This window comes from Phocoena phocoena, chromosome 18 (genome assembly GCF_963924675.1).
Source record: "Phocoena phocoena chromosome 18, mPhoPho1.1, whole genome shotgun sequence".
NCBI lineage: Eukaryota > Metazoa > Chordata > Mammalia > Artiodactyla > Phocoenidae > Phocoena > Phocoena phocoena.
Window position 1 is genome coordinate 59,998,394 of NC_089236.1, and position 10,564 is coordinate 60,008,957.

Sequence of the window (10,564 nt, forward strand, 5' to 3'; positions counted from 1 at the left end):
GTTAGTTAGTTTAGTAATTGCATAGAGAAACAATCATAAATGCTGACTCATGTTTTCACCTCCAGGAGAAACTTTTCTCCTTTCAGGGATATGTGGTATATGTAATTTCAATTTCAAAGACATTAAAAATATAACTTAAATCTGAAAAATTTTTCATTTATTAAATAAGATAATATAGTCTTCTTAGCCATTACCATAACACAAGTAATCTATTCAAGCTAATTTGGGAGGAGTCTGGAATCTAGCATTAGAATTCTGTAATCCTAACTCACCAGTCAGGCTGACAACAACAAAATACGAGGTCTACTGGCTTTCGATCTCAGTGATGTTGATTTGTACTCATAAAATCTCATACTTATTACCAGAGAACTTCCTTGTTTATAATCTCTGTTAGACTGCTGCATGAGGGACTATAATTCCTGACTAAGCATTTTACTATTCTGAAGAACCCACACAGTGATACACAAATGTAATATGATGAGATATTTTAAGAAATGCTTTTAACATAAGAATTCCTCCAGAGTCCGTAAGGCACTGAAACAATAATTCCAGGTAATAATAAATATGAATTCACAAAAATGTATGGTCAGTTTCAAGTGACAAATATGCTAATCGTGGTTTGAATTTAAATTTTAATAGGCAGGTATCAAATTATGTCCATAATTTGCACTAATTATTGACAAATATATTACCACATATGAAATGTATTTATAATGACACTAGATCATGAGCTAATTATGACATGCATAAATATATTCATAAACATTCAAAGATTCTCAGCTTTTCACACCCACCTCAATCAAATAATGTTTAATTTAGTGTCAATGACCTTAAATCTGAAGAGGTGTATTTGATCAGACATTTAATTTTCTAGTTCCTAAGTGTGTTTATGCAATCATATGCGTGCGTTTGAGTGTTGTGTGGTAGCATGTATACATATCATATGACTGTATATTGTTGAATATAGATTAAAACATGAATATGTCTGTTCCTTTAGATAAAAATCTTGCTCAAATTTGATCAGTTACATGATTTATTTATTTCTTTTCTAGGCAATAGTCAACACTCAAAACAAATAGGAATCTACACACTAATAAATGAGGCTCTTCCTGATTTCTATGATGTTTTCCTTCCCCATTTTTCTGTTCTTATCTCTTCATGTCTCAGTATTTTCTCAAAATTCCCTTTCCTGCAGAGTAGCTTATAGAGACACCTAGTGGTAAACTAACAGCGGCTTCTCAGGCCATCCTTAATATTGAGTTAATGGCAGAAAGTTGTCATTTATTTATTTGAACCACGAGAGGTAAACTGGAATATTTTTAGTGTCGGTGTTTCTAACAAAATTATTACCTATGTTAATTGCAAACATGTTTAGTGTTTCTTAGCTCAACAAAATGTATTTTAATTAGGATAATAAAGTAAAAATAAGACAAAAATTAAACTAAAATTTGTTATTAAATCCAATTGTGAGGATTTAGGAAAGTAATAGAAGAATGAACTAAAATAACTATGTTTCAGTTATCTTTAGTAGTCCAATAATTAGATAAGCTATTTTATACCCTTTGAGAACTTCTACAGAGGTTATGAACATTGAAAAAATGTGTCTGTGATAGAACTGAACATTTATATTCCAAAAGTTTCTAACTGTAATTAATATGTAATTTGAAAATTATGACACTTTAAAACTTTCATTTTGAAAATATAAAAGCATTTCTTTAAAAATAAATGTTCTAAAATGTTAGAAGATATTGACTAAATAAAAAAATACAGCAACAAGCCTTTTTTGGGTGAAGTTTAAGTTACCTGTTTATATAATGTACCTGTAGCAAGTGGCTATCATTCCTAGGCCAAATGTTTCTAAATTTAACAGGAAGTTCTATTATAATATTTTCTTTTTAATTATATGATATTACCGATTGCTTTTTTTCCTCACTTACACTTACCCCAAATTTAAGCAAAATAAACAGAATTGTTTCCAAGTCAAGTATGAATGACCTTACTAAAAAAATATTTGCAGAATAGATTCAGGAGAAATTTCAAGATATGTTGCAAAACCTCAGGAGACTGCAAAATTCATCACCTCTAGAAAACTCTTTCTAACTCAACATAGATGTGGAAAGATATGTTAGTGGCTATATGTATATACATATATATCAGAATTCATATTAATTTTGTATTTAATCAGGATATTATAACCACAATGTTACCCCAAATATTACCAAGAAAGACACAGTATCAATTATGTTTAAGACGACTCCAAAAGATACTATATAATTAATTCCAAAATTAAATGGATAAAATACATTTAAGTCGTAAAACCACCCAGTTATCAAAGGAACAGGCACATGTGCACTCAGCCTGCATTGGGCCACTTATAACAATCAACTTTTTTTCTGTACGTGGGATGGACTGCAGCTCAAATATTACAAACACTGGAAATATGCCTTATGAATGTAAAGACCCTTTTTGCGGGGAGGGAGGTGTCTGGTTGCATGGAAAGAGCCAGGAATACTTACTGTAGAGATGACGCTAGTGGAGTTTAGCAGGTGACTCTTCAAGAAACTTGCTTTCTACCGTTACTGCATTTATTTAGGGATTTCCAGCTTTCTAGTACACACCAAATACGTTCACAATCTCTCTGAAAGTCGTTCACATTCCCTTGTATCGCCCAAACATACTTATAAAACGTAATTCTTAAGAAAAAAAAATAGCGCCCTTGTTTGCCGCTAGGATGAACCACTCCCTCTTCCAGGGTCCTTTACAGTAAGTACAAGAGACAGCAGCACGGGCTGTGTTAGTCTAAATGGGAGGTGGAAGGCAGACGATCAGCCCAGGGCTGGAATCCTCTGTCCCTGACAACCAACAAGCCTGACACTGTCGGGGTTATTTCCACCCCTCCCTTCTTCAATCCGAGGATTGCACCGTCCCACGCTAGAGTTACGCACATGGTCCAAGAGTCCTCTGTCTCCCACGAATGTCACATCCAAGGGTGGGGGGCGCTCCGCTTGCGCCGCCGGGGCCCAGGGGCGCCTTCGCTCTCGGCTGCCATCTATCGGCCACGGAGCGCCCGCTTCGCCCCGGGCCCATCATGTCTGCTGCAGCTTGGCTCGCACCGGTGGCGCGACAATAAACAAGTGCACTGCATGGGGCCCTGCGCCCGCGCCGAAGCAGATGTCTCAGAGACCCCTGCGCTGCTTACCGCGTAGCCACCTCCTCACCGCCGGGGAGGGAAGACGCGACTTTCTCTAAGTTTTTCTGAGCCGAAGGGCTGCCGGGACACGCCACAGGCTTAGAACAACGTTGTTCCTGCCCCCCACCTCCCCGCGGACCCCCAAGGATGTCGGAGATAGAGAATCCCAAATAATGACGATCGTGCGCCGCATCAAGAGAAGGAATAGAGGAAAAGCCCCTGCAAACACCGGGAGCGATGAAACAGCCAAGAGGATGCGGGAACCTTACATGTACTAATTAGGGGTTACGGCGGCGGGCTTGGCAAGGGTGCAGCGGCGGCGGGATCCCAGTGCGGTGGTCTCCGGTGCGCGGGGGGGGTGGGGGGGCGGAGGACGGCGCAGGAGCCGCAGCCGCCGTGGGAGCAGCCGAGGGGCCGGTGCCACCTTCGCTCGCCCCCTCACTACCATGTACAGTGTGCGCTGCAAGAAGAAGGCGGGCGATGTATGCACACCCCTGCGCCCCGCTCCCTCTGGCTCGTCCCCGGGCGTGCGCCACTGACCAGGGGGGAATGTGGTGAAGACGGCGAGAAGAGCCGAGGGGGGAGGGGAGGGCCGGCCGGCGCGAACCCAGGCCCGAGGGTGCGAGGAGCCGGAGGCGGCTGGAGCGGGTGGCGGCCGCCGCTAGCTTGGAGAAAGTTGGCCCCTATACAGATGGCAACTGTAAGTACCCGCCTGGGGGGTGCGGCGAAGGATGCCGGGGACCCAGCGATCGCGCGGTGGCGGGGCTGGGAGCGAGTGAGCATGAGTGTGAGCGGGTGCGAGCGCGCGGCGAGGCTGACCGTCACGTTGGCTGGGCCGGCGGGCAGCCTGCTCCGCGTCTCCCTCCTCGGGCTCCACGCCTCCTCCCCCTCCAACAGCTCCTTCCCCGCCCCGCACGGCTCCAGCTCCCGGCCCCTAATGCGAGGCGCCGCGACCGCCGGTCCTCCGCCGCCCCCTCCCCCTCCCTTCCCGGCTCGCCGCTCGCGATCGCCCCCCTCTCCCCCACTCCCACCCCGCTGCCGGCTCCGACTACCACGGAGAGCGCGGGGGAGAGCCGGCTGGGGAGCCCCGGAACCCGCGGTCGCCACCACGGCGGCGGCCCGGGGGTGGCGGCGTCCGGGCGCCTCTTTTCTCCAGCCGCTCGGATCTCAGCGCTCGCCCTCCCTCGGCTTCCGAACCCCGGTGCACACCCGAAAGAGGTATTTTTTGTAAGGGTGGCTATGATGAGTGGGCCTTGGAGATGTGAGACGGGGTAAGTCGGCCGTTTACTTTGCAAAAGAGGCTCCAGTGTGTGTGTCCGTGTGCGTGGCGGCCGGGTGGCTTTCTTTCCCTCTCCGCCCTCCCCCTCCCCCCCCCACCCGCTTTCCCTTCCTTCTCTTCGGGGCGGGATGGGGGAGGGGGAGCCTCGCGTCCTGGAACTCCGGGCGCTTCTGCCTGGGCCGCTGTGGGAGCAGCTGTGCCCGGAACCGCGGTTCCGGCCTGGGTGCTGGGCTTCAGCCTGCCCGGCCCCACGTTGCTTAATGCAGGGATGTTCAGGGAGACGATCCAGGGTTTAAATTCTTTGGGGGAAAACAAATAGTTACCCCGCCCCCGCCCTCCATTAAAAAAAAAAAATCTGAGAATCTGAGAATGTGCCGCGTACCCGCGAATTTACATCGGAGGTGCGTTTCCCAGTCAGAATGTCAGCCTTCCCTGGCTCATTCAACTTTATTTTTTCAAATTTTGGGGCTCCTTTGATGGCAAGAAGGAGGGGAAAGGGAGTGGGGTGAGAGGAAGCTCCTCGACCCTGGCTATCCAGAACTGAATTAAAGTTGTAAACGCTCGAGTTTAATATTGGCTGGACACATTTTGCGATGGCCTGTCAGAGGGGCGGCAGGTGAATGGGGGCGGGGAAGCACCGGGAGGGAGGGGGAGGGGACCCAACCCCACTTGAATGGATGTGCAGATTTGATCCCGCGGAGAACGGAAATTTCAAGGTAAACGTTTTGCTTTCATAGAGGGCGTTTTTGCCGCTTTTAAGCCGGGAGGTGTTTGTCGTTGCTTTGGGAGGTCGGAGATACTTGAGACGTTTATACACTGTGGGTTCCCATTCGTCTCGACACGTCTGGGTGGCCACACGTGAATGATTCGCAGGCACACTTGCAGATGTGCGTGAGAATGCAGGGGCTGTTAATAACGCGGGCTGGAGTCGGCTCGGGGATGAAGATCGAGGTCTCCAGGCTTGAACCCGTGACTCAGAAACGTCTTGGCTCTAGTTTGAGGTTGCGATTCGACATCAGACTTCGGTGGTGGTGAGGCAGAGGCAAGGCTGACCAGAGAAAAGGCATTGGTTCTCCGAGCCCAGCATTTCTACTAAATATTCCCACCCCCCCTTCCCCCAACCAACGCAACACGCACTCACACACACTCACACACTCGCTCCATTTATGTCCTTGCCTTTATGAGTGCTGCTGTCGACTCGAAGTAGGAAGTCGAAGGAAGCCTTTAAGGGGACAAAAACAAAGCCAGAACGAAAAGGGAGAGGGGCTCAGATTGATTCCTTGGGGAGATGAAATTCGGATATTAAAGCACTGGCTTGTGTCACTTGCTGTTCTCCCTCCCTTACACCCTTCTATTTTGCCTCTTAATCAGCCCAAGTCCCCTTTCTCGGGGGGCAAAAGGGGGGGGGGTAGGGGGAGTAAAGCACTGACAATTAAATGTAATAAGCAACTCCAAAGACGGGGATGCTGGCGAGGCGGTAGTTCACTCCAAATCTTGCAAATTCGGTAGGGTTAGCTTTGCATATCGTGGCAAACAGACGCGGAGCCCGAGGTTAGAGAGACTTTGGCGCTGGTCCTTGGTTTACTTTTAGCTGGTTCCCGGTAAGCAGTAGGAACGTCCTAAACTCCAGGTATTGAGAGGTGTTCCGGGATTGAGGATGCTTTCGCAGAGTTCTTTGTAATCCGTCGTGCAGAACTATTTCAGTGGCTTAAAGATGCGGTTTAGTAGCGTCGCTGACATGATCTATGAGGAGAAGTGGACGCAGGGCGCTCTCAGGGAAGAGAGCTGCTAAGTGGCACCGTGCATGCAATTAGGACGCTGATGTGCTTAATAGCGTGATAGTGAAGTCCACCATCAAAGCGAACGCGCTCTCCTTTTTCTCCATACTCAAAGCTCCTGGAGAAAATTGGTGACTTAAGAGCTTCTTCTGGGTCCTTTTGATGCATTATCTTGCATCCTTTTTGCCTCTGGAAAGCATTCTTTAGGTTCTCACTCTGGCATTTCCAGCGATGGTTTTAAAATAGCCAAAGTATTGTGGCTCCTGGCTTTTCTGTGAAAATGGGAGACCTTCACTGTGAACTGTCACCTGAAGAGGTTCAGAAGGAAAGGCAGAGGGACTGGGTATAGGTGAGGTGGGGAACCTTGTAAAATGGTGCTTCCTTTCTCTTAAATTAGAGCCATGAAACTGAACTGACAGCCATTTTATGTATATTTATGGATTGGTTTAAAAGTGGGGGGGGGGAACCGGGAAGAATACTAAAATGGGACTTTGCCTAACCTGCCCTTATCTTGTAAAGAGCAGTATGTTCCTATTGTCATTAGGAAATGAAATCAACCTTTAAATCAAAATGAATGTCAGATTTTAATAAAGTCTGGAGAATTTCGAGGTACCACGGACGGTGGAGGGGGAGGGGAGGTTCATTCTTATCCCCTCCTTCTGGATTTCAGAGAAGTAGTATTAGGAAAGAGAGAGACTTTCTGATTGATCCCTTAAATTTTTGTCATATTCTGTTGTTTCCTGTTTTCCTCTCTCCCTTGCAGGAGATAAAATGCACACTTGCTGCCCCCCACTAACTTTGGAACAGGACCTTCACAGAAAAATGCAGAGCTGGATGCTGCAGACTCTAGCTTTTGCTCTAACATCTCTCGTCCTTTCGTGTGCAGAAACCATCGATTATTATGGGGAAATCTGTGACAATGCATGTCCTTGTGAGGAAAAGGATGGCATTTTAACTGTGAGCTGTGAAAACCGGGGGATCATCAGCCTCTCTGAAATTAGCCCTCCCCGTTTCCCAATCTACCACCTCTTGTTGTCTGGAAACCTTTTGAACCGTCTCTATCCCAATGAGTTTGTCAATTACACTGGGGCTTCAATTTTGCATCTGGGTAGCAATGTTATCCAGGATATTGAGACTGGGGCTTTCCACGGGCTGCGGGGTTTAAGGAGATTGCATCTGAACAATAATAAACTGGAACTTCTGCGTGATGATACCTTCCTTGGCTTGGAGGGCCTGGAGTACCTACAGGTCGATTACAATTACATCAGTGTCATTGAACCCAATGCTTTTGGGAAACTGCATTTGTTGCAGGTGCTTATCCTCAATGACAATCTCTTGTCCAGTTTACCCAACAACCTTTTCCGTTTTGTGCCCTTAACGCACTTGGACCTGCGGGGGAACCGGCTGAAACTTCTGCCCTACGTGGGGTTGTTGCAGCATATGGACAAAGTTGTGGAGTTACAGCTGGAGGAAAACCCCTGGAATTGCTCCTGTGAGTTGATCTCTCTGAAGGATTGGTTAGACAGCATCTCCTACTCGGCCCTGGTGGGGGATGTGGTTTGTGAGACCCCCTTCCGCTTACACGGCCGGGACTTGGACGAGGTGTCCAAGCAGGAACTTTGCCCAAGGAAACTTATTTCAGACTATGAGATGAGGCCTCAGTCGCCTTTGAGCACCACGGGGTATTTACATACCACCCCGGCATCGGTGAATTCTGTGGCCACTTCTTCCTCTGCTGTTTACAAACCCCCCTTGAAGCCCCCCAAGGGGACTCGCCAACCCAACAAGCCCAGGGTGCGCCCCACCTCTCGGCAGCCCTCCAAGGACCTGGGCTATGGCAACTATGGCCCCAGCATCGCCTACCAGACCAAATCTCCGGTGCCTTTGGAGTGTCCCACCGCGTGCACTTGCAACCTGCAAATCTCCGATCTGGGCCTCAACGTCAACTGCCAGGAACGCAAGATAGAGAGTATCGCGGAGCTGCAGCCCAAGCCCTACAACCCCAAGAAGATGTATCTGACAGAGAACTACATTGCCCTGGTGCGCAGGAGCGACTTCCTGGAGGCCACCGGGCTGGACCTTCTGCATCTGGGCAACAACCGCATCTCCGTGATCCAGGACCGCGCCTTTGGGGATCTCACCAACCTGAGGCGCCTCTACCTAAATGGCAACAGGATAGAGAGGCTGAGCCCGGAGTTGTTCTATGGCCTGCAGAGCCTGCAGTATCTCTTCCTCCAGTACAATCTCATACGCGAGATTCAGTCTGGGACCTTCGATCCGGTCCCCAACCTCCAGCTGCTATTCCTGAATGACAACCTCCTGCAGACCATGCCCTCAGGCGTCTTCTCAGGCCTGACCCTCCTCAGGCTGAACCTGAGGAGTAACCACTTCACCTCCTTGCCGGTGAGTGGAGTTCTGGACCAGCTGAAGTCGCTCATCCAAATCGACCTGCACGACAACCCTTGGGATTGTACCTGCGACGTGGTGGGCATGAAACTGTGGGTCGAGCAGCTCAGAGTGGGCGTCTTGGTGGACGAGGTCATCTGCAAGGCGCCCAAGAAGTTCGCTGAGATGGATATGCGCTTCATTAAGTCGGAGCTGCTGTGCCCAGACTACTCTGACGTGGAGGTTTCCACGCCCACGCCCTCCTCCATCCAGGTCCCCGCGAGGACCAGCGCGGTGACCCCCGCCGTGCGGTTGAACAGCACCGGGGCCCCCGCGGGCTTGGGCGCGGGCGGAGGCGCGTCTTCGGTGCCCTTGTCCGTGTTAATCCTCAGCCTGCTGCTGGTTTTCATCATGTCGGTCTTCGTGGCCGCCGGGCTCTTCGTGCTAGTCATGAAGCGCAGGAAGAAGAAGCAGAGCGACCACACCAGCACCAACAATTCCGACGTGAGCTCCTTCAACATGCAGTACAGCGTGTACGGCGGCGGCGGCGGCGGCGGCGGCGGCGCTGGAGGCCACCCGCACGCGCACGTGCACCACCGCGGGCCGGCGCTGCCCAAGGTGAAGACGCCCGCGGGCCACGTGTACGAGTACATCCCCCATCCGCTGGGCCACATGTGCAAAAACCCCATCTACCGCTCCCGAGAGGGCAACTCCGTGGAGGATTACAAAGACCTGCACGAGCTCAAGGTCACCTATAGCAGCAACCACCACCTGCAGCCGCCGCCGCCGCCGCCGCCGCCGCAGCAGCAGCAGCAGCAGCAGCCCCCGCCGCAGCTGCAGCTGCAGCCGGGGGAGGAGGAGAGGCGGGAAAGCCACCACTTGCGGAGCCCCGCCTACAGCGTCAGCACCATCGAGCCCCGGGAGGACCTACTGTCGCCGGTGCAGGACGCCGACCGCTTTTACAGGGGCATTTTAGAACCAGACAAACACTGCTCCACCGCCCCCGCCGGCAGTAGCCTCCCGGAATATCCCAAATTCCCGTGCAGCCCCGCTGCTTACACTTTCTCCCCCAATTATGACCTGAGACGCCCCCATCAGTATTTGCACCCGGGGGCAGGGGACAGCAGGCTGCGGGAACCGGTGCTCTACAGTCCCCCCAGTGCTGTCTTTGTAGAACCCAACAGGAACGAATATCTGGAGTTAAAAGCAAAACTAAACGTTGAGCCGGACTACCTCGAAGTGCTGGAAAAACAGACCACATTTAGCCAGTTCTAAAGGCAGAGAAACTCCCTTGGAGCTTTTGCGTTTAAAACCGACAAGCAAGCAGACACACACCGCAAACACATTTGATTAATTGTGTTGTTTCAACGTTTAGGGTGAAGTGCCTTGGCACGAGATTCTCAGCTTCGGCGGAAGATACTGAAAGGGTGTGCAATTTCCTTTTAATATTACACGTGGGGAAACATTTGTGTAAACTGGGCACATCACTTTCTCTTCTTGCGTGTGGAGGAGACGAAGAGTAGGGCTTTACTGAGGGCAATTTGCTTCGCGAGTGACTTGTTAAAGGTCTCAGTAATTTTTGTAGTGGTTGGAAGTGTTAAGAATGGTGGGAGATGGTGGCGCATAGATTCTATTCTTCCTCTTTTGCTCCCTTCTCCCTCCCCTTCTCCCCCCTTTGAGCCATGGGTGGGTCTAAATGGCTTTTGTGGAGAGATTAGCACACCCCAACTTTAATAGAAGGTTTGTTCTCTCTCTTTCTCTCTCTTTCTCTCTCCCCACCCCTCTTTCTGCTTTCTCTCTTTCTCTGCCTCCCTGCCTTTTCCTCCTCTCTCATTCCTTTCCTTTCTTTTTAAAGGATGTGTTTGTATACATTCTGGACATTTGAATTAAAAGAACAAACGTATTGTGATCTTGAAAAGATCACCATAGATG

General features: G+C 49.6%; 1 protein-coding gene across 1 annotated transcript; it reads left to right on the top strand.

The window, feature by feature from the left end:
* Positions 1-7,018: 7,018 nt before the first annotated feature.
* On the top strand, positions 7,019-9,907 carry SLITRK5 (SLIT and NTRK like family member 5). Its single transcript, XM_065896144.1, has one exon. The coding sequence runs from the start codon at positions 7,019-7,021 to the stop codon at positions 9,905-9,907; it is 2,889 nt and encodes a 962-aa protein (XP_065752216.1).
* The last annotated feature ends 657 nt before the right edge of the window (positions 9,908-10,564 follow it).

What these genes read in the sequence shown, in the direction of transcription:
- SLITRK5 (XM_065896144.1), top strand. Translation starts at nt 7,019, where the DNA reads ATGCACACTTGCTGCCCCCCACTAACTTTGGAACAGGACCTTCACAGA.